The following is a 25,359-nucleotide window of genomic DNA, read 5'->3' on the forward strand; positions in this document are numbered from 1 at the left end:
AAAAAATGTATAACATTTAGCACTTTTAAACCTATCATTAGTAATCCTAAACCAAACTAGGGCTGAGTGACGGCAATAGGATCGCCACATGCCACATTAGATTCTAATATGCTTGGCAAAATGTGGCTACAGCCAATGAACCTTTACTTCTGATTACCTTATTTGCGTTTATAGTCATGATTATGATTTTAAATTAGCAACTCCAACATTATAATGATTTAACAAAGAAAGCGAAAAAAAAAACTAGGTACCTATCTTATGTCACGTTGTTAATTTGTAGAAGAAATTGCTAATAATTTATGATGATTCTATTTTTTTTCATCCTCAGCCCATTAAGATCTCTCTGCTAGATCCATAGGAGGAAGTTATAATTATTATTACTTTCATTTGGTGGCTTGTTGAAGGGTTTTATTTTTCTTTTGCTGGTTTATTATTCTTTGTTTTCCCAGTGCCTTTGAAGATTAAAATGAGTAGTAAACCTGTTGTTCCTTTTTTTTTCAATCTCCTTTAATGTAATTACGGGATCGGCACTGAATTTTCTCAACTCAATTTATATAGTAAGTATAAGTAAGTAATATAAACTAAACCAGCTATTAATTAAATCGTTACATTCCTTTATTAAAGAACCTTCAAGAATAATAAATAATACGTTAGAGATTTCTATTTACTCGAAATCACCGTATTTAGCTGAAAAACATCTAGGTATCTAATTTTAAATTATTAAATCTATTATTTAATACTAGAGGAGTCAGTGAACTTCGTGTTACCTACAAGTAATTCAATCTACTGATTCCAATACAAAATTACCTATTTTTAATTTTTCGATTTTATTAAACTTTAGTATTTTTTATTTTTTCCTTTTAAACTACCCCTGTATTTTAACGTACCCCCCTGTATAGTAACGAACAAAACAAAAAAGAAATATTCAAATCAGTCAAGTCGTTTTTGAGTAACGAACAAACGAATAGCAACTGATTTTTGTATGTAAAAATTTTTGTAAATGTAAAATGTAAAAGTTATTATATATTACATTTATATAATACAAAAGGCGGCTAAACAAAAAAGCAAACGGTGGTGGGATTTGATTAGGTTCTTCAAGGTGATTAAATTGAGTTTCATAGTTATATGGCGTGTAAAGAGAACAATTTATAATAAAACGAAGGGTTGTGAGAAGGAGTTTCATGGCGGAGGTTATCAGCAGTGAGCAGTGCGTTAACCATGATTTGCACATCACCGAGAAATATAAATCGTTCTTTAAGGTTATTAGGAAAAGAACAGAATAAAAAAGAGAAAGAATATGTCATATTATTGTATAAAGTACATTATATTAAAATATTCAGTAGAAGTATATCTATATAATAAATTTTATTATTGTTATTAGTTTTTGTATCGTTATTTATTGCTAAAGTAATTAAGTAGGTTTAGTTACAGTAATATATGGAAATGTTAACAAAAAATTGCTAGATAATTTGTAGTTAGTTTGTTGACCCAATTAACAATAATAAAAGAAAGTTTCTAAAAATGTCTCCTCATTTTTATTTTACAATTATTACCTACACCTAGATCTTCTTCTTAGCATGTAATAGATCATCTTAGCATGTAATATTAAACAAAATAATTTTATTACAAATAAGTTGGTATAGGTAGGCACCTAGCAAATGAAGCAAGTAGGTATTTATAATTAATTGTTAAAAAGAAAACTTAAAAGATTTAAATTTTTAGGATTATTTTACATAAATTTATTTATGTAAAGTTAGATTAGGTTATTCAGCTGGACGACGGATAGGATGAAGATGAGAAAAATAGTAATAGTTACGAAATATTGAGAAAATAATTCGATGATATTGCAATTAGATAATAATGATAATAATAGAAATCAATGAGTTGTCAAATGCGGTCATCACTACTCTTTGACCCCACCACTAATGGCAGGCAATCTCGTTGGCACAGCTCGGTCGAGGCTCATTCGCCGCATGCGCTTCGTCTAGAACACCAGTTTCCACATAACATAGTCAAACCAGGTCGACATCATGAAGTTTCTGCTGGCCTTCACCGGCCTTCTAGCCGTGGGTTTCGCTACTAACCCACCATCCACGACGAAAGTCGTCTGTTATTATGACAGCAAGAGTTACGTCAGAGAATGTAAGTACACTCTTAATTAAAGGCTGAGCGATCTTATTCGAGGCTTGCGGATTTTTATTTTGGAAACATGTCCTAAAAATCATAACCGGTTTTTTATATATTTCTTGTTTATAATAATATCATCGCTCTTAAATAATTATTATTTATGTTGTCTAAAGATTTCAATTTCACAATTTTGCTTGTTGATCTCTTTTTATTTTTTAGTTTACTTTTTATCACTAGGCAATTCGAAATTGAATCACTGCTATTACTTAATTATTACTTAAACTACTTGTAGTTAAGGTAATAATTAAAAGGGTGATGGGGATCAGTACATTAAATTATTGTTTGTTTTATAGTAAATTTAGATGCAAGAAATCATGCCGGTAGTTATACTAAATTTTCTCCAACAAAAATTTATTTATTATTATAAACTCTATCACACAGAAAATTATAATAATTTTTTATAAATTTTCGCTGTGGTAGAGATTTTAAGATTATGGATTTTTTTATTCATTATAATTAATTTTTAATTGGATATTTAGGTTAAAAAATATATTAGTGTAAACGTTTATAGTTTACATAGTAGCTCAAGCGTATCTGTAGGTAATGTGTTGTTTGTCCAAGTAGATCTTCAGTATTGAGGCCATATTCAGATAGCATGTTAGGTATATCTACTTTCAAGTATTTTGTGCTATTCATCAGAGCAATAAACTAGATTAATTTTAGATGTTCATCAAGCTGATGAGAGGATGGAATTTTTCTATTAATATTGCAATTCATGTAGGGGTACGGGTATTAAAACATTTTCAAATAACTATGTTTTTTTTTGTTTGCTAATGAATCGAAAGTATTGAGACAGTCTCATACTGAGTTATAGGAAGAGATTCTTATAAGTCAATATGACGTACTTCTAATTTATGCCTGCCTGAAATATAACAATACAGTTGGTACGAGTATTGTTCATTGTTTGTACAACACAGGTTACCCAACTCTTTAGAAAATTCTTTATGTACCTAATGAATAATGTATGTGATATTGTAGGTGTTTATTTACTGATAAAATGCAAAAAAATGGCTAAGACGAGTTTTATAGAATTTTATTCTTCAGCTGTTCCTCGACTTTATCCGATTGACCGGGATATGTTCACTGACCGGGATAAGAAATAGGCTACATCCTTCTCCATTCTATACAGTAGGCTACATTTCGTAGTGATTGGTTAAGCCGTTAAGACGTGACAAATAAACAAATTCACTTTCATATTTGTAATATTTTTGTTATATATCATAATATTATATATATTAAGGGTTAATAACGTGGGGGGTGTATTGTATAATAAATTGAGGCAATAAAAAAAGGCTGAGCCGTCGGTTATTGCACATATAACTGTGATGTGTTACCTTAATATAATATCGCATATTTGTACTAGAATGGTAGTACTTAGAAATAGGAGTCAAATAAAATAATTTTGTAGTTGCTTCAAATTATGTCAAGTAGTTTATATTGTTTGATTTTAATTTAAATAGAAAGAGTCTTTCTTTTATATTGTATGGTATTAGTATTCATATTTGTTTGAAATGTAGGTAATTTTTTTGTGTTGAACTAAATAAATGGCTTTTGTTTTATTTATATCTAGTTTATTTGTTTATTTATATGTAGTTGGTGTGGGTTGAAATATTAGGAAAAGTTTAAAATATGATATAACGTATGTTTGTTTGTTAAGATATGTATTTTCGATTAAAGTGAAAATGTGATCAGATTTTGTACAACATTGCAACCGCAAAATTTTGTGTTCGCTATTGTTATCGGAGTTTACTTAACTACTACTACTTTACATTTAGATACGCTTGTAGTATTGGCACCTTGATAATGGAAAATCGATTGAACTATTTTGGTTAACTTAGATAATACGGGTTATAACAAGCAAAGCTGTCAAATATAAAGTAGTCAATTTAAATTTCTTTAAAACGTGGGAAAGTTCACTATTATTTATTTCTGGGATATATGTATATATTTTTTTATTTTATATATTCCTTTTATTTTTGCTACACTTCTACATGTTATAAAACTGTTACGTATGCTAAATATTATTTCTAAATGGCATTAACCTTACTTTATTATATAAAGACCGTGCTAATTAGGTAATGTCAAATTGCAAATTACATGCTTCAAAAACAGGACGTGTCCATTTGCGGCAAGAGAATAAACGTACTTAGTACAAACAAAATATGTCGGAGTTGCCTGAAGGTGGAACGTGTTCTTGACATAAACAAAGACCTCGGTCATGAAGAGGAAAATGTGTTTGTTGAGATATCATTGGTAGTAAATACGAGAGGTTAATAAAAGTTTAGTAAAAATAAATGTCTTAATTAATATTGAGCTCTGTACGATAAGTATTAATTGAATTAATTAAAAAAAAATTTTTGGGAACATTTAAATAATGTAATTTATTCGATTTTTAGCCAACGTTTAAAAGAAAGAGGGTCTCAATTTGTCTGTATTTTTTTGGTTATGTGACGCAATTATTTTGCCTGATAATTATTTTTGCAATGTATATGGATTACTTACGTTGGTACCATTATAGTTTTGTGATTATTGAAGCTGTCATTTTTCATTGCCAGAAAAAAAACTGCTTGTTGCGAAATAAAATTTACAACAGTTAAAGTTTCAACCAAATGTCTCATCATGCATAGGAGTATTTTGTTATGTTACCTTAACTGCTTTATTTGTATTCTTTACAAATAAAGCAGTTAACTTCAAAAAGAAGGCAGTTTTCAATTCCGTTGTTTTTTCTGTGTTTATTATACCGCCAGTACTAAACTTAAAGGAAAATTATTTTTTTATCTGGACTGATATACTTACAAATTGGTCTCAAAAATTATCAAAATTGGTTCAGTGGTTCAATTTTTAGACCAAAATGACTAGTTCTGTCACAATTGAAGTCGTTTCTTTTGTGTAACACAAACTTTAATTATTAACGGAGCAAAACAACTTGTACTTATTTGAGTTTCACCCAGTTTTAGTCACAAAGCGAAATATGAACTTTTACCCGAAGTTTTACTGTACTGTTCGTTAAGATGCGAAATGAGGATGTCCGCAGTAGAACCAGAGTAATCAATTAGCTACAAAGATAAGGGTGAATTTGCCATGGTTGCAATTCGGGCAAGCTGTAAAAATAAAGTGAATTCTAAGCTGTGTTCTTTAGATGTATTTTAATGTAAATAATAATCAATTGTTTAGTTTTAAATAACGATATTCTAATTTTTGAATCAAGAATTTGGAGTAATTGTAAAGCACTTATAATAAATAGTCCGACCTTTAAAAAACTAATGGGGAGAAAACATTCTTCGATGGGATTCGAAACATTAGCCTATTTATCTTGTTCGTGTTGGCATCTCTTACCATTAAATAATGTCGGTCGAGTTTACTTAATTTGAAACCGGATTGGTTTTTATTTTTTTTTAGAATACCGTTTTCGCACTATATACTGAGGTAGGTACATGATACTTTATTTATATGCATATTTATATTCTTCAATATGTTAATCAATCAGATTTTGTTAATATTCAAGTGACTTCAAAGAAGGAAAAGGTTCTCAATTAGATTGTGTTTTTTGTTTTTCTTTTTTTATGTTTCCTGCTGATAACTATATTAGTTTCAAATCAATTCGGATTTTTTTAACCGATGGGATATAATTTCATATTGGTACATTAGAAATATTATTAAATTCCGTTTTGTAATTTAATTTTAAATAAAAATAACTGATTTGTCACAATTTAAGTCGAATTTTTTGTAGAACACAATTTTCCATTATAACTGTTTTAAATTTTGTTATTAGTTGACTTTTGCGTCTTATCTAAGCCAGTCACTCAACTTCCATATGAACAAGCAATAAAATGTGAAAAATAAGAACAATGTAGATAATATACTTAATATAGTACATAATACTACTTAATAGTCAGTTACTATATACTTATTATTATTTATATTACTATTACTTATTAATATTATAATATGAAAGTGAGTTTGTTTCTTACATTTTGATGTTTTAATGTCCTCGCTTATTGTTATAAAAATTATCATATAATATTAGTATTATAATATTAGTATACTCTATTATGTCCATGGTACTTCTCATGTCTATAGGTGATGGTTACCACTTACCATCAGGTGGGCCGTCAGCTTGTTTGGCTTTCTAAGTTGCATGAAAAAAAATTTGTCCCAATTAATCTGTAAACCTCGCTCGGCAGAAGTCGCGAGTATAAAGTAGTAGTGTAACATTGAAGATAATAAGCGTAATGCCTACTTATTATACACCTATATTTAAAAACAGTTGTGATAATTATACGAAATAGCAATAACTCATAACAAAACATCAATTGTGAAATACTAGGTAGAGATATATATATGTATATAAAAAAAACCCAGTCGATACATGAGATATTCATGAAGTAAGACAACAATAGCATGAGTAACGTAATCTATGATATTATTATTTTATTTAGACACATTTATGTATAATTATTGTACTAATACTTATAATAATTGTGCAAAAATAAACAAATAAGCCGATTATTATACAAGCTTTACACAGAATAACATTTTGTTTGTAGACAGAATAGATTGATTTATTAGTACAATAACGTTTAATATAAAGGTCGTTCACATACCTAAAGGCTAGTTCCTTTATATTTAATTCTTTTGAACCAATGAAAAACCTTGACACAAAAAGGAGAAAAAAAACTTTGATTCCTCATTGAGGTACTTTATTTGTTGAGTTCTTGAGGGATCATGGCATTTGTTTTTACATCATTTTCACAATCACTTGAGATTTTAGCAATTCCCGATTATAATCTATAATATTCTAATATTATATACATAATATTAGTATATTATTATTGTTTAAATACACTTGTTATTTTTTTTAAGTTATATGTTCTAATATTACGAATGTATATACATATTCATATCTGTTTATTTCTTTCCTGTGACTTTGCTTTGCGTATGTGCTAAAATATGATATAAACTATTCATGTAGCAAATTTCATTTTCATTAGTTTTTGCATGAAATAGTAACAAATATCCATCCGTCCTGACAAACTTTCGTATTTATAATATTTGTTCTTAATATTTTAATGTACGAAAATGAAATGGAAAATCTCCTTGAAGTATTAGTATACGTTAGTAGAATACCAGTAAGGATAATCGGTAAACAAGAGGTCTCGTCGGTTGGCCAGTGATGAATTTTCGTGAAACTAACCACGATGGTTTCTAGGACGGATCTCTTAGAGGTCAATTTGACCTTAAATATATCCTATACTGCTAGTAATAAGTCCTTCAGACTCCGTTACTAACAAATAATTAGTTATTCAATAATACTTTAATGACTAAACGGATTTAAATGTCATTTATTATACCTACGAATACATTTTATTTTAATTTAAGGGGGCAACGACACAAATTACAACTAGTTTATTTTTTAAGATGTTTTTAATATTCGTATAACATATCATGATAACATTGATGCTTATTTATAGGTAAATACTTTGTGAATCTCGATTTAACATTGACCAATGACCTTTTTCACGGTTTAATACGATATTATTAAATTTGTAATTAATGGCAATGATTTGAATAAAACTTAATAGTACCTACAGCTCAACATTTATATTATTTTATGAATAGAAAGAATATAATGATAAAATTATGTGTAATATTTATGTATAAGTGTACGAGTATATCGTTGTAAAACGAATAATATTCACAAATACATTCTACTTACTTAGTTCTTTGTTTGTGCTACAATAGTGGCTAACCATAATGGTAAACCATAGTTTAAAGACGTCTGTAACATATGTTTCATTCCGTTATCCAAAAGTTATGGAGTTTGTTATTATAATTACTTCACTTTTTCTTGATTAAATTGTAATTTCGGCGTCAAAGCGCTACGTACCTCCTCTTGTTAACCTTCAGTCCCCGATATGCTCAATACCTAATTGTTTATTGACAATAAGTTGATAACGATTAATTTATAATACAAATCTGTGCAAGTGTTGGTCTGACCTTATATCGAGGTGTCAATAAACAAGTGAGATAAACTCGACAAAATGTGCTAGAATTCTTGGAAATTGAGAGAACAAACAATTGGGCACTTATAGTAAGCACGTTACCCAGTTAGGCAACCAGTGTCACTTGGCAGGCATGTACTTAGATAAATGCTTTGTGTGCTAATGATGCATTCAACAATACTATACTGACTAAGCTATCTGAAATAAATTTCGTAAAGTAGATATAGAAACATTTTTCAAATAGTAACAGAGGGCGTAAGAATGTCTATAATGTGTCAACTCATAATAGCTAGGGACGAGGGAGTGGCCAAATAGCTAGTAATATGCCTGTCAGGTCGTCCTCCACGCGGTTCACCTTGAAAACTATAGTGGTTAATTCCCAGTTAATTCATTTCTAAATATAATGTGGTAACTAACATGTACGTTAGTACCCCACGGGTGTATTCTAATAGCAGGGCCGGGTTTATATTTTCATAAAGAAAAACTTAATATACTAATTTCAATATTCCTTCTTCAAATTTCAATCATTTATAAATTTACTTCTAATTAATTAATCGTAAAAAAAATTAATACAAAATAAATTAAAATATAGTAATATACAATAGCATAAATCTGTAAGAACAAAATAAAATATTTATGCGAATATGAAATAGCCACTTTTTGGCGAAACATTTATATTCATCAGTTCACATAATTAGCAAATTAATCGGAGGCGTACAGCATAATTATTTTTCCATAAGAATTCACAAATTTTTGCGTGATCTATCTTAATTATGTGCCTACTTTTCCGAAGTTGAACAACGTCAGAAAGTTATAAGGAATGTATACATCAAACGAAATATATTATAAACTTGACCGTTTTTGTTCGTGACTTTTTCAAGAGAACAAAAAATGCTTACTACCGCAATGGTATTGGAATATAGAAAAAAACTATTCAACCAAGTTTTAGCCTTGGTAATAGCAATTCCACAGTCGTATGATGTGAATTCAGAATTATAATAGATTTAAAAAATAGGTAGTTATTACAAATTGTAGTTGCAACTAGCTGTGTGACGCATGATATTTTTTATAGAGCTTCGGCAACTAGGTAGGAATTCCATTACCTATTTACTATTTTTTTTTTATATGGAACTTAGAATAGCAAGCAAGCCGACGGCTCATCTAATGTAAAATGGTAACATGAACAAATTGATTCAAACATGACATTATAAAGATTATAGAAAAGTGGTTTATATATTTTCAACTCTCATACGAGTATATAGGTTTTAATCTATTGTGTTTTAAAATAGTGACAATGATAATGAGTAATAACTTCTTTGATTTATTCATCGAGATATTAAACTCGGTAAATAATTATAAAGAGTTATCAGGAACTTATTCTTACTCACACCATAATTACAAATACACATACATACAATACTTATACTAAATTATGTTTGGTTATTCGTTATTGCTGACATGATCACTAAGACCATCACCTCGATCATTTAATTATTTGGCGAAAATAAATATCTGCTACATAATTAAAGTATTTTTCTTTGAAATTATAAATTTACAAGAGGTTGAAAAATATATTTAATAATTTTGCAACAGGTCAGATATAGTTCATCTTTTAAAAAATGTAATACTCTGATTGGAAAGGTGATGCTCTAAGATTGTCTCGGTGTCTTGATATAAACAAGATGATAACGTTGACATTATGTCGATATGTTATTTCATTGTTTCGTTAAGTGCTTAATGTAACGGAAACAATAAGATGTAGTTCAATTCAATATGCGTATGTTATGTCTGCCTTAATACTACTTATGTATGTATGAGACCCACCTGCTATTACTACGTATGTGCGTATCTATTTATATTTGAAATCTGCCAATTAGCACAAATTAACTCTAATTATGTCATATAGAATACAACTAAATCAGATCAACATATCATCATCATATCAGCCGTTAATTATTCACCGCTGAAGACAGACCTCCTCTATAAAGTGAGTTTTGTCAATAGTTGCCATGTTTGGCAGGTGGTTTGGTAAATATAAATATATTAAATATATTGTTTTATAATGTAGACCACAATCTCTGAACTAAGTGTCTGTATGAAATTCAATATGGGCAATTGAATAATTGTACTACACCTACTGCTTGTTTAGAACAATTGATATATCTTGTAGGTAATAAACACATATCTGTTTATCTTTATTTTCTTTAGTAAACTTTATATTGGATGAAATTGAAATCATTATCATATTTTTAAATAAGTATTCTATTAGTAGAACTGGACATTTTTCCCAAAGAAATATGAGTCGAAAAACAACCTGTAGAAAGATACAATGTTTTTGTCTTAAGTAAAAATAATGATGATTTATATTATATTTAACCCATGCGCCATAAAGTTACAAGTAAATACAATATAAGTATAACGATAGAGACATTTACCATCATTGTTTCAATTTAATGATCATTAATTTCATATTAACAATATGCTTAGCTGATTTAGTATGATGATATTATAATGGTAATAATTTATCCGTATCAGTATTATTTTTAATTTTAACAGCAATGTGATTTCACCTTAATTTAGTTGAAGGATGTATTTATCCAGCACAAGCTCGTATGCTGCCAAATGACTTGGACCCTGCGTTATCTTTCTGCTCCCATCTGGTGTATGGATATGCTGGTATCCAGCCGGACACTTACAAGTTGGTTCCACTCAATGAAAACCTGGACATCGATCGCTCTCATGACAACTACCGAACCATCACTAATTTGGCACACAAGTATCCTAACCTGAAAGCTCTTCTGTCGGTTGGTGGTGATGCAGATAATGACGACGCTAATAAATATAACCTTTTGGTAAGATTTGAAATGTATTCTTCAATATACATATATATATAATTTGGAAAATTAATTTTCTGTTATGAGTTATATTACCTTGCTGTGATTAATGGCTACTGATAGTGCGTAGATGAGGTCTAATATGACGTTATGCTATTGTTAGGTCAATTATTGTATATCAAATTAGTGATCGTGTTAGTTAATTACAGAAGAAATTAAGTGAGTACAGATGTAAAGGAAAAGAGAGCAAGTGACGTCTTGCGATCTTTATCTTGTTCTATGCAAAGAAAATGGAATTAAAAAAAATCACGTTTAAAATAAGAGGCTAGTGAACAAATCTCACATCACATAGAGTGAACAAATCTCACATATTAATAAGTATAACAAACTTTGACAACCCATTTAAAGGCTTGAAACCAAAGAAAAACGTTCATATTTGATTGCACTCATAGATGTCTTTACTGATCTATTTTTAGAGCCTACGTAATTTTACCTTGTTGCTGTTGTATGCAAATGTTTTGACTGAGTCCTATGTATTATGTTTACCTATTTTGTGGTGACTATTGTTATTTGTTACCCATTTTCCTATAGTAGATTTCTTACTAAATAAATTATTTATTATTTGCAATGAAGTCAGTGTGATATATCAATATTAAATATAATTCAATATTACTATTTATTTTATACCACTTATTTACTATATATTCAATATTGCTGTGTGGTACCAGCATAGAATGGGTCGCCTTTTTCTTTCCCGGAGGTGTCGTAAGAGGCAACGAAGGGAACTTAATGGTCAAGAGATAGTAGCGTGCCTCTTAAAATATCACCAAGGATTAACTGCGGTTGCCAGCTCGCCTGCCAAGTGTGGTAACTCCTGACAAAACGCCTCCTAATGGGGAAGCCTATGTTCAGCTGTGGGCAGCTAACAGCTGATTTGGTATCGTAATATTACTATTATAATTTGGAATATAAACTTTTCAGTTGGAGTCTGCCCAAGCTCGTACGGCGTTTGTAAACTCTGGTGTATTACTCGCTCAACAGTATGGTTTTGATGGTATTGATTTAGCTTGGCAGTTTCCTAGGATCAAGCCTAAGAAAGTACGTTCGACCCTAGGTAAGTTATTTTACAAACATATACAACCCAATTTTTTTTATCACACTACTAATAAATGCATCTATTTTTTATTCAGAACAATTTTAGCGTAAACCTTTGTTGTTATTATGTTTACAATAATTTTGTAGATTTGTACTATTCAGTTGTAGATTAGAAATAAAATCTACTTTTAGATAGATATAAAATAATTACTTTATGTTTCAGGATCTGTATGGCACAGTTTTAAGAAAGCTTTTGGAACTACCCCGGTTGATGATAAGGAAACCGAACATCGTGAAGGCTTTACAGCCCTTGTACGTGAATTGAAACAAGCATTGAATGCTGTCAGACCAAACATGCAATTATCGGTCACAATCTTACCAAATGTGAACTCTTCAGGTGAGAAAACTATTAATGTTTATAAAAAATACATCTTCTTCTTCTTCTTCAAATATTAATAGTACAGATGCGTCGTAACTTATAAATATGAATTCGAAATTCCAACAAATGGCAACAATCCCCAGCATTAACAGGATCAATAATTTTTTTACCTTTAAAGAAATAAATGAAATGTTTTTCTATCTATGCCCATTTTCTAAGTGCAATGGGAAGTCTAATCAGCTCTATGGTTTTTATAAAAAAATAAAATTTTCACAAAACAATTATATTAGATTACCTTTTATCAAGGATAAATGAGTTCACGTAACTTGTTTCAGTTAGCTATAATCTAATAAAATATAAAAAAAATAAATAGTCATTGAAAAATCTCGGTTTTTAAAGTGGTTGTAATATTTTTTATTATTTTTCAGTGTACATCGATGTGCCATCCATTATCAACCTGGTTGATTTCATCAACATAGACGCCTTTGACTATTACACACCTGCTCGCAACCCCAAAGAAGCTGATTACGCCTCACCTACTTACACCCCTCAGAACCGCAACCCTCTATTGAATGTCGATGCTGCAGTTACTTACTTGTAAGTAATTTTAACTTTAGCTGCGACTTCGCAAACTGTGTCTTTATTAAGCTTCATACGTCATAAAAAATGAAGTTCTCAAACATGCCTATAATATATGTAAATGTAAAAGGAAATATTAGAAAAATGAAACCTGAAGATGACGATAAAGTAGCACCTCAATAAATTTACATACACTTCAGTGCAAATGCCAAGCACTAGATATCTTTTATTCTCACTGATTTTAATTAGGTACTCCATCCTATTCAATTATTTGACAATATAGTCAAATGTAAAAATGAAATAAATAAAATGCCTACGAATGCTCTTTAAAATTTATTACCTGTGCTTCTTTAAGTACAATATAATCTATCTTTTCTAAAAATTATTTTACTACATGTTGTATTAATATTAATTACTATTTCCCTTCGACCAGTTTACAGAACAGCGCTCCAACTGGAAAGATAGTTGTGGGTGTTTCCACAATTGGTCGTACATGGAAATTAGACTCTGACAGCGAAATCGCTGGGGTACCACCTCTACATGCTGACGGGCCTGGAGAAGCAGGTTAGTACTAACATTCTAATATGCCTTTGTATTTAATTTTGCTTACTAATTGTTGATTATCATAAATATATCGTCATCAATAAATCAGTTTGTTTGGCCACTGCTGAACATAGGCTTCCCTTAGGGGGTTATGCCAGTAGTTGCTGCGCTCGGCAGGATATTTTAAGAGGGACGCTACTGCACATCCCTCGAGCATTTAGTTCTTTAAGTCGCATTTTACGACGCTCACAGGAAAGAAAGGGTTGCCACATTCTTTGCCGGGTTTACACACAAATATATTTTGCATTACATTAATTTCAGTTAGGTATACAACTAATATTTAATATACAAAAATTACAATTATTAATTTTTTAGTCAAGTGTGGCAATCGGCTTAAAAAGGTATAGTTTTTTTATTATAATACTCGTAGTACCATGGCAAAGATTTATCAGTCGCGACATACTTGTTCACTATGACTTCCAAAACCGGAGATTGGTTTAACCTATGATATATCGATACTGTTTAGTATGATAAAGTATATTTCATTTGTCTATTACTCTGATAATAAAAATAACATAGAGATAAAGGTAATTGCAGGGGAAAAGGGATTGTTAGTAATGCGGACTTCCAGTCCTATTGTTAGCAATATACGCTATCAGGTCGACCTCCACGTGGTTCCCCCTGGAAATCATCGTGCTGAATTCTAGGTGTATTTATCACGATGGGCTAATTGACCTGCCTTTTCATTCTCACCTATTATCCCTCACTGGTGCCCTGCCAGCGTATTCCATTAGCGTAGGCGGGGTTACCATTCCATAATCATCCTTTAAAAAAAAGGTGATTGCATCATCAGATGAATTGAATTTGATCATTCAAATATTAAAGGTGTTTTTATGTGTTACTTCAAACTTGGCGCTCCAAAGTCTCTACAAAATGTAATGTAAAAGCATACAAGTTTTTGATATGAAAAAGGACATAGGTTATTTTTCATCTTTATCAAGTAATATGTTTCGATTATGTGAAAGTAGTCTATAAAGTGAATCGCTTACAGGACCCTACACCAAGACTGAAGGCTTGCTGAGTTACCCAGAAGTTTGTGCTAAACTCATCAATCCCAACCACCAGAAAGGCATGCGCCCTCATTTGCGTAAAGTGACTGATCCAAGCGAAAGATTTGGTAAGTTATTAGACAAACACGTACCTTTGCATGTATTTTTTTTTTAATTTATTTATAAAAGGATCCTTGAGTTCAGCGATAAGGTTTTGTAAATAACTATGGTAGATTTGTCAGTGGCTTTCTTTACTTTTCAGAGAAAGCCTTAACCAAGGATGCTGATTTGTCTAATTCTTTTGGTTGGTACATTTAAAGTTGTAGGTTTTGTCTCATTAACATTTCACTGGGCTTGAAATGTGTTAGCTTAGTAATGCTGTTACACAGCTTTTTAAACAAACAAATGGATGTTTAATTTTGAATGTGTACTTCCAATGTATTGTTTAATTATTAGTGTATTAAAATTTAATATGAGATATATATACATAACAGATATAGTTAAGAAAAGTTATTGGGCTCACTATTTTTGAAAATGTGTAATATTTTTTATATAAATGCTGCAAAACTAAACGATTGTAACAAGGGCTTAGTATTGTTCATGCTTATTGTTAACAATGCTAATAACCAACACACTTTACATAAGTATAGTCACCTGAAAACAAATGTTTGCTAATTCATGTGATGTTGCGATGTAGATAGAAGTTGAATGTTGAATTATTTGTTTCTATATTTTTATGTAGTTTACTCTATGTAGAAGTATAGGCAAATTCAATACTTTGTCTATTTCTCATTTCCTAAATATTTTTACTTATTTGTGATGTCTGTATTCTTATCCCTCTATTTTTGGAAAACAACGAAAGCGAACCTCTCTTACTATCGCCAATTACTATAAATATTAATTTTAAGTTGTTATAAAATAATTTATCAAAGAGCTTGTAATAAATTTATTATCATATTAATTTAAAGATTGAAACAAAATTAATAGTTCAATTTATTTGCTCTATCGTAGGATATTAATAAATCTATAAATATTTTGTAAAAAATTTAACTATTAATTTGGCGCCAATTGCGCTAATTGCATGATAAAATATATATTATTATAAATAAAATATATATAGTGTTTAGTGTATTATTAAGTATATTATGAATTAGCATCCTCCTTTAAAAAAAAAATATCAATCAAACTTTTAACAGATTGCTTTAACAATAAAATTTTGTATTTTATTAGCGTAATATATATATATTGTATTGTTTATTAAGTGGTGCAATAAAAAGTTAATAAATTAATAGATCAATTTTAAGACCCGCATGTTCTTGATCAAATATATTTCTATGTTATTTTTATGTGCAGGTACATATGCTTTCCGTCTTCCTGACGATAGTGGCGAAGGTGGTCTTTGGGTTACCTATGAGGATCCAGACACAGCTGGAAAGAAGGCCAACTACGTTAAGTGAGTATTTTTTAAATTGATATAAATCTTTATGCGTTTCAAACTTGCTAATTTTGATTAGGAACTTTTAATGAAATGTGACATTTGTAATTTTCTTAATTCATTTAAAGATAATAATTTTTTTTTATATCCTATAGCAACTGATTGCAATTTAAATTTGGTAGCAATTTTTTTGATTGAGGAATATAGCTATCATTTTTAACACCCTAAGTCGCTTACGGAGTGAATACAGAGAACCGAGTGCGCCAAAGGCTTCTATGCTTACATTTCTCCTTCATTCATTTTCATAACTCATTCTATCCATACACACGATTCTGGAGACTTCTCTTTCAAGATAGAACACAGTCTATTTGATCATTATACTCATAGGCCAGTCTAGATCTTATATACTCACATAATTTATTATTTGTTTACAGAACTAAGAGACTGGGAGGTATTTCAATTGTGGATCTGTCAATGGATGATTTCCGCGGTCTTTGCAATGGCGAAAAGTATCCAATACTTCGTGCTGCTAAATATCGATTACAATAAATTTTCAACATTAAATATTTCTTTTGATAAGTTATAAATGTTATATGATAAACAATAATAACCATTAATGTCGAGTGTACTATAATAAATTACATTGTAATGTTTTATATCATTACAATTGTCTTTTAATTTTTACATACACTCTACAAGTAATGAAACACACATTAATTCTTAATTGTATCCAAATAAATGTTACTTATATTTACTATTGAGATTTTGAGAAGCCAGACGCTAGGTTATTTCATGCGTATATATTATTTATTATAGTTGTGTTTTTCTTTGTCAGAACTGAACAGATTAAAGAATGTGTATGCTTGATTTTGTATTTTATTTCTTTTACACTTAAATTTCATACAGTACATTACTCGCATGCAAAAGCTTCAAATTACTCAGTGCGCTATGGAGAGGACTATGCTAGGAGTTTCTTTGCGTGATAGAATCCGAATGAGGATATCCGCAAAGCAAACGAACCAAAGTAAAGACAAGCAAGCTGAAGTGGCAATAGATTGGTCATATAGCTCGAAAAACCGATAACCGATGGGAAGGAAAAGTGGCGACCCCGTACGGGCAAATGCAGTGTTGGTTGACACCCCACTAAATGAAGTGACGACCTCAAGTACATTGCGGGGAGTCAGTGGACGCAAGTGGCTCGGGACTGGTCATTATAGCAGTCTATGGGGGAGGCCTATGTTCCGCAGAGGACGAATAATGGCTGAGATGATGATGATGACACTTAAATATTATCGTTTACTTTTACAACTTATCTAATACTTATACTGAACTAACTAACATGAACATGCAGCTATTCTTAGCTAATTAATTCTGAGAGCATCACCGTTTGTTTGAAGAAAAGAGTATTTAAAATAATAAGTACATAAAATAAAAATTAATTATTCTCATGTTATTTCTGTACGTTGTATTGGATGTATGCATATAGGAGTACATATTCGTGTTGAGTTTTGCTACTGCCTTTTTAGATACCATTTATTAAAGTTTATAATGAAATTTTAATATATTTATTTTCTTAGAGTATCGTAGTAATTTTTCAATTCTTTGTAGTTAGTGAGTGAACCTATTTTACGGCCAATAAATAAAAAAGTAATAACCGTCATTTTTCTACTTAAAATTAGTCTATGGAACATAGAAATTAGGAATACTTCAAATTTGATTATTTTTAAACGTCTAGATAAAATTATGTTTGGTCACCTTTTACTTTATTTAGGCAGCCAGTCGAGATTGCTTTTACCGAAAGCAGTACTAGTAAAGCACTCGAAATCATGTCCTACGAAGATGAAGCCCGTATGTCCTGGATCTAGTGGGGGTAAAGGCCCTCCCGGCCCTAGGTTAAAACGTGAGTTAACTTCTGGCAAAGTTCGGTTAGGTTTTCTGCCTGACGAATGGTTCTTGTTTTTTCACTCCAAGACAGGCGTGTCAGGACCTTATATTTTTGGAATTGTTGTCGCTAATTATTTGTTAAGCAAGGAGATTTATGTTCTGGAACACGAGTATTACAGCGGATTATCTATCGCGTTAATGTTGTATTTGATAACTACTAAGATGGGGCCAGGTATAGGTGCCAGTTTGGATAAAGAAGTCGATGCTAATATAGCGGCTTGGGAAAAAGGACGTAAAGAAGAGATTGATTTTTATAAAGATGTAATAAAATCATGCAAGGATGCCCAATGGCGGGCAGAAGGACAAAAAGTATTGATGGATGCTAAAAAAGAAAATATAAGTATGCAACTGGAGGCGATTTATAGGGAGAGGCTAATGCATGTTTATCGAATGGTCAAAGGTCGAATGGATTATCATGTGAAGAGGTACCAAGCAGAAGCTCGCATACATCAGAAGTGGATGGTTGGTTGGATTTTAGAGAATGTCAAAAAATCTATCACAGCCGAATTACAACAGCAAGCGTTGAAGAGCGCCATTCAGGAGTTATCAGCTATGGCTAGTCGCGCGAAATGAATATTTTACAAAAATAACAACCAAACTTTTCTCGGTTATTGCTTCAGGAATGTAAATTTTGAGTAAGGAAATACTTGTATCAAATAAAAGAAAGACTATTGAATTATAAATATTATTTATAACCTTAAAACCCATTTAATAAAAAATAAATTAGTTTTATAACTTTGTGAAATTGTATGAAATTTTTATGTACAAACTGTTTGAGAAATGTGCAAATATAAAACGCATATTTTATATTTCATATTACTACTACTTTCCGATTCAATCTCACAGCAGGTTCAAACTGAAGTAAATAATAGTACTACTACCCAAAATTTTACAGAAAAAGAAGGTAAGAGTAAATGGATTTTATTTATTTATTTAAACTTTATCGACCAATAAAATATGGTACAAAAGGATATGCAGAGATACTGAATGGCGGATTAAAAAATTATATTCTAAAATAAAATGGTAAATTACATACATATAAATATTCGTAAAATAAACATTTATATTATTTAGTAAGGAAAGGTATTAAGCCTACTATTATTATTTTTTTCAAGCAGATTGCTGTAGAGTTAAATTCGAGTTTTCTTTTGCATTGCTGCATGGTGCTTTTACGTTTAGTCGTTTTTTACAAAATCTGGATAAGAAAAGGTAAGATGTAGCATTGTACTATTTCTCAGTTATAGTATGAAGCAATGATAATAGGATCATCTAAATTCAATACACAACACAATAATACATCATCATCATATCAGCAATTATCTGTCTACTGCTAAACATTTGCCTTCCTCAGAAACCGCAAGGAACGGTCCTGAGCCACCTGCATCCACTGACGATAATATGTACGTGCTAGGATAACAATACATTATCTTTGTTTAAATGAAATTGAACAAGCACTTTGAATTGTTTATGTTTTTTATTATTCTACCGCTGGGTTCCCACATTCAGCGGATTTTCCGTTGCCGATATTCCATAGCGGAAGACCGGCGGAACCGTAGTAGCCACATTAAAATTTCGTTGCGGACTGAAAACGAGCGATAGATTTCAGCTTGTTTCCAATAATTTATAAAGGAATCTGATTGGATACGTTGATAAATATTAAGAGAACATCCGTTTATAAAATTTTATTAATGTCAATAATACCATAATTGCTAAAATTAAAAATTTTTTTTTAAGAGTTTGAAAGCGGCATTTATCTATTGGATGCTACATATCTACGTTTATCTATTGGATGCTACATATCTACGTTACATTATTAATTATTGTGTAATAAACCTAGAAAATAATATTAGTCTATAGTATAAAATATTTTTTTATGGAAACATAGCTAATATTCTCAGTGGCAAATGGTTTCTTTTACATTATTGTTTTGTAGATACACTACGAGATTATGATTGGGATCTTTAGTGCAAATTGCAACCTAATGAATATGACTGTACTGGAAAAGGACTTACTTCTTCGAGGTAAGAAACGCAACAAATTATATATCCTACTTAATATTAAAAATAAGATATTGGGTGTTTTTACTCGATGACATTTAAATGGATCAAAATTGAATAAAATCTACGCAAAGATAGATATCTTAATTTAACTGTTAGACTATTCACATAAAAAAGAATCAAAGTGACCAATATGAAGGTATCAATTTATTGGTAATGTGCAGGTCTTATCTATTGAAGAACCTATAATTCGGAATTTGAAAAAAGATTTGAGCAATGACTTCATACAGTCAGATGCAATCTATGGCGACCCTACACTAAATAGAGTTTGGTAGAATCTATAAATTTCCCTCTAGCTGTCTGAATTGATTATTCAATTGTAATTTGTAGATATATTTTACTGAAATATTATGTGATTTGTTTACATTTAAACGCATAATTACGGTGAAAATGAGAAAATAACTGTCTTTGTAATTAAACGATAAATCCTATAATTACAAAGCGAGAAAAGCGAAATCTAATTTTTTTCGACCATCGTTCGGGTAATTAGGACTGGAAAACGAAAGAAAATAAAATAAAATGTACAAATTGCTGTTAAAACAGACAAATACGGCATTAAAATAGAACGTACATTTATTTATGATTTTTTCTTTTTATTTTCTTCATTTTTAGATTTAAAAGATGGTCGATAAACGAATATATAATTTACTATCAAAATGCTTATTTACTCATTTAAAATTATGCTAATACATATATACATTATAGTTTAAAACAAATTAAATATAATTAGGATTATTTAAAGTTAATTATAATATAATAGACTTGATTTACTTTTATTCTTCTCCAGTTTTTATTATGACATGAAGAGGAAGGACTGCAAAACATTTACTTTTGGCAATTGCCTTGACACTAAGAATCAGTTTAAAAAACTCTCTGATTGTCATAGTAATTGCAGAGGTAGTGTAACAATGGTTTATTTGTCTATATTTAGACAGCTAACTATTAGTCTCATTTAAAATTGCAATAATTTATTTGCAACTGTTTGACAATCGGCTCGCAATTAATAATCTGAATCTACCCATGAGTAATGATGTTATTTAAAAAAAACCTCATGACTCTTATTATACAAATAATATATTTTGATTTCTTTTTGATTCTGGACTTCATAGAATTAAAGCAAATTTATCTCAAAAGATATACCGTCGTTTGCAACCGGACTTTGAAAATGTGATGATTATTACCCAATGTAAGATATTTTCGTAATTTAATAAATTGTATAATTTACTTATGTACATATGTAATGTAGCTATAAGGGAAGAGAAATATCCAAAAAGACATAAGTGAATCGTATAAAAGTTTAAATTGCTGGTATATGGAAATAATTGTAAATAGAGATAAATGGTAGAGGAAAGCACATTACTTCGTCGCCAAATAATTGATATAAGGGCAAAATGACAATAAATGCGGTTGCTGAAACTTCCAAATAAATTAAAACTAAACTCAGTCATTTCTAAATTTTGTATTTTATTTAATTACCTGTATTAACAAAATTTCCATTGTCGAACAATTTGTAGCTGACATTGAAAATTTTTTAAAAAACGAAAGTATTTCCACAAATTCCAACCGTAGCATATTGTGTCCGAATTTAAGTAATTTCTAAAAGACTGAGGTTTTCAATTCCTTTGTTTTTTTAATAGCAATTTTAAGCGATTACGTCGCCAATTATAAACCAATGTTGATAGTTCTTTGTTTCTGAACCAAAATTTACTTTTATTGTACATGGGAATACACAATATTTATAAATACGAACATAACTATTTTCAACTTAATGATGAAAACTCAAGCACACACATACACACACACATACATATATTCAATATATATTACGTGTAACGGGAATTTTATGAATTTAATATTTTTGTCGTTTCCGACATTCGTTTCGACTCCATCCGGAAGTTTTCTTCAAAGCGAGCGCCTTACTCTCCTGGAAGAAAACATTGCAGCGTTATGCCTCACACAAACATATTAAGTTTATAAAATTCCCGTTACATATATGTATATACATACATACATATATATATCTCGTGAAAAAATTATATTAAGTTTAAAAAATAATAAAATCCATATAATAAATTTTGGAGAAGTTTATTTTGGTGTCATTTTACAGGTGGTACTTCGATATGACTATTCGAGCATGTAGAGATTTTTCCTACAGCGGTTGTTGCGGTAACAACAATAGGTTCACCACTGCTCAAATATGCAGTGGCATTTGTGCTAATGCCGTTGATTATTTGAAAAATATTATATTTAAATTACTTATTTAGGTTGAATTGAGGTTGAATATAATAATTATAATTAATTTTAGGTAAATGATTGTATTTTAGCTAAATTATTACGTTATCTTCCCTCTGACAAATACCATATCTCATGCAACGATTAAATATTATATTAAAGTAAATAAATAAATAATTTCAAAAAGATTCGTTTTTCTTTCAGTTATTTTAATATGATCATTCTATCAGAGATTAGTATTGATTTTAGTATTGGAGAAAAAATATTTTTAGAGATTATACGAGATGGGTTTGATGCTCAATAGAAAACTGCACTGAGTCTTAACATATGCTAAGCCGACACTGCTAAAGTATATCCATAATAAGATTACAGTTAATTGCCTAATGAATATTTATGAAACAAATTAATTAAAGAACGATATTAACAATTTTAAGAAAGTAAATTCTTGTTACAAAATTAACACCTGGCACACTTTATATCGATTTGTATGAATAATGTGACTTTAGAATTCAGTATCTTTTAATTATCTTTAGTTTTGTACAAATTTGAAAGCCAACTACTATTACAAACACGAAAATTTATGAGAATAAATAAATGTTTGTTACTCTTTTATGCAAAAGCTATCGAACGATTTTGAATTAAATTTGATACATATATGTTTATATTATAATAACAATGATTATATCCTGCTTTAAAACAGGATACTTTATACAGATACTAATTCACCTAAGTGGAGGCACAGATATAGCTAGTCTTTAATAAATACAAATAGTACGGTATATCATCTTATGGTTGTGAAGGCAAATCAACTGAAGCAGCAATTCGTAACGTGCAACTTTAGGTGCATTCATAGACGTCGAAGGGGCATTCAATAAAACAAATTTTAAGTCGGGCGCTAGCTATGTATGGAATAGACACAATACTTAAAGAATGGGTATATAACTTGCTCAAACAACGAGCCATACAATTCACTGTAAACACTATCGAATCGTCAATAGAGGCTGTCCATAAGGTGGTGTACTATCACCGCTATTGTGAAATAAAGTCGTAAACGAGCTCATAATAAAGCTCAACGATAACGGCCTCTATATGGTAGGTTATGCTGATGATATAGTTGTTATTTTATCAGGAAATTTTGAAAGTACTGTGGTGACCTTGTAACAAATCAAAATAGTGATTAACAGGGAGCATACGAGTTCGCGCGCTCAGAAAAAAAAGATATTGTCAGTCTTTTAAATACATACACATTTAACAAAATTTGTTGAAAATTTCAATTATTTATTTTCTATATTACTTTGTGATTACATGAGAGTAGCTTTTGAAATAATTGAGAGATGGTGCGTAAAGCATGAACTCTCGGTTAATCCTACAAAAATAGAATTATTTATGTTTACCAATAGAAAGTTAACATGTCCTTACAGATTATCAAAATTTTTCAATACAGAACTGAAACTTAAAGAAGGAGTCAAGTACCTTGGCATTATACTAAACTGTAAATTGCTTTGAAGCAAACATCTTGACTATAAACTAAATAAAAGCATAATTGCATTCTACCAGTTTAAAAAGGTGCCAGAAAATAAATGGGGTCTTTCACCAAAAATAACTCATTGGTTGTACAGAGCTGTGATGAGACTAATGTTGATCTATAATGCACTGGTCTGGTGGCTGAGGACAAAACTATCAACCACTGCCGCCTAAACAACAAACCAAAAAACTGGAAGGGCTAATTTGACAATTAGCTGACAAAAAGTTGAACCGTTTTGAGGCAAAGATAATTTAAAAATAAAATAATTAAAATTCTAAATTTAAAATTTGAGAGTGTTTATATTCGATATTGTAACGCCTTTTATAATAAGTAATAATAAATAATAATAACGTAAGTTAAAGGAAGTGATTTAACTATCCGCTGAGATAGAGGTTCGGCCTAGTTCGATGCCTAGTAGATCTAACTAAATGTAAATTATTATTCAATAAAGACAGTTATTATTATTATTATTACTAACCTGTAATAAATCCAACCAATTATCACATTGTTTTCCCTTTTACAAAAAACCTTCTGACGCGAACACACATTTCGTCACATATCCATATATAAGTCATATAAATTGGGCTTGTTACAAAGCAAACAAGAAACATTAAGCGTGCGGAACTCATGAATCACTGGTAAAATAGCATTTGGTATTTGCTCTTGAAATAAAGGTTACTTCATCCTATTCCATCGATATTCACCCCTCCACGCCTTTTATGATAATGCAGTTCTATATGAAAATTTTGTATAGTACTTGTTCTCTAGCAGACGACTGTTTCAATTTTACTTTGTTCACATTGGTCGTATTTATGCTAGTAATACACGGTATGTATAATTTAAAAACTTAAATTTTTCTTTACAAATTGAATAAAGCGACTTATATCGTAACAAAATTCAGAAATTGTCATATATTAAACGTGTTTTTTTTTAATGGATGATAATGGAATGGCAACCCCATCCGGGCTATCGGTATACACAGGCGGGGCACCAGTGAAGGATGATAGGTGAGGATGAAGTAGGTCAGTTAGTCCATCGTGACGAATTCAAAAAGATTTGTTCACGATGGTTTCTAGGGGGAACCACGTGGAGGTCGACCTAATAAGGCATATTGCTAGCAATGGGGCTGTCAAATTCCATTGCTAATAATCCCTTTCCCCCCATATTAAACGTGTTTACATTTTATATATAAGTTTTCATTCTTATTCATATATACATAAGTGGATCGATGTAGCTATCAGGGAGACTAGACTAAGCTGTAGAAATTGCATGATATGAGAAATGATAAGATTAAAATCTCTGGTGCCCTGTTTTTTTTCTACATCGCAACGATCTTTGAGTAAAAATAAATAGATATCATTCATGCGAATATAATATTTACATATTAATGAGTAAAATAGCTTTACAATATATGAAAGTATATTCTTATCAAGAAAGTTCAGGAATGGAATAATTATTATGATCATAATGAGCTCTCAGCGCAACTTTATTAATTCGT

The 25,359-nt window shown here is 30.2% G+C and overlaps 2 protein-coding genes across 4 annotated transcripts; both read left to right on the top strand.

Annotated features, from left to right (window-relative positions):
- Positions 1-1,953: 1,953 nt before the first annotated feature.
- On the top strand, positions 1,954-16,970 carry LOC113519442 (chitinase-like protein EN03). 2 transcript variants are annotated; one of them, XM_026904561.3, is made up of 9 exons: positions 1,954-2,142; positions 10,770-11,041; positions 12,005-12,137; positions 12,342-12,515; positions 12,926-13,094; positions 13,510-13,640; positions 14,671-14,796; positions 16,022-16,121; positions 16,538-16,970. In XM_026904561.3, the coding sequence occupies exons 1-9, from the start codon at positions 2,031-2,033 to the stop codon at positions 16,650-16,652; spliced, it is 1,332 nt and encodes a 443-aa protein (XP_026760362.1). In that variant the 5' UTR covers positions 1,954-2,030; the 3' UTR covers positions 16,653-16,970. The 2 variants fall into 2 exon arrangements, with proteins under 2 accessions (XP_026760362.1, XP_026760370.1); XM_026904569.3 differs by having other exon boundaries at positions 1,955-2,142; positions 10,791-11,041.
- Positions 16,971-17,294: 324 nt separating this feature from the next.
- LOC113521181 (ATP synthase subunit b, mitochondrial-like) lies at positions 17,295-22,301 on the top strand. 2 transcript variants are annotated; one of them, XM_052896575.1, is made up of 4 exons: positions 17,295-18,951; positions 19,399-19,447; positions 19,981-20,068; positions 22,212-22,301. In XM_052896575.1, exon 1 carries the CDS (start codon positions 17,847-17,849, stop codon positions 18,618-18,620), a length of 774 nt encoding a protein of 257 aa, XP_052752535.1. In that variant the 5' UTR covers positions 17,295-17,846; the 3' UTR covers positions 18,621-18,951; positions 19,399-19,447; positions 19,981-20,068; positions 22,212-22,301. The 2 variants fall into 2 exon arrangements, with proteins under 2 accessions (XP_052752535.1, XP_026762437.2); XM_026906636.3 differs by lacking the exon at positions 19,399-19,447.
- The last annotated feature ends 3,058 nt before the right edge of the window (positions 22,302-25,359 follow it).

The sequence above is a fragment of the Galleria mellonella genome, unplaced genomic scaffold (assembly GCF_026898425.1).
Source record: "Galleria mellonella isolate WM207_F2 unplaced genomic scaffold, CSIRO_AGI_GalMel_v1 utg33, whole genome shotgun sequence".
NCBI lineage: Eukaryota > Metazoa > Arthropoda > Insecta > Lepidoptera > Pyralidae > Galleria > Galleria mellonella.

Excerpts from the sequence above, each read along its gene's own strand:
- LOC113521181 (XM_052896575.1), top strand. The coding sequence starts at position 17,847 with ATGTTTGGTCACCTTTTACTTTATTTAGGCAGCCAGTCGAGATTGCTT.
- LOC113519442 (XM_026904561.3), top strand. The coding sequence starts at position 2,031 with ATGAAGTTTCTGCTGGCCTTCACCGGCCTTCTAGCCGTGGGTTTCGCT. Across the intron at positions 2,143-10,769 it reads CAAGAGTTACGTCAGAGAAT|TTGAAGGATGTATTTATCCA; the intron begins GTAAGTACACTC and ends ACCTTAATTTAG. Across the intron at positions 13,641-14,670 it reads TGACGGGCCTGGAGAAGCAG|GACCCTACACCAAGACTGAA; the intron begins GTTAGTACTAAC and ends AATCGCTTACAG.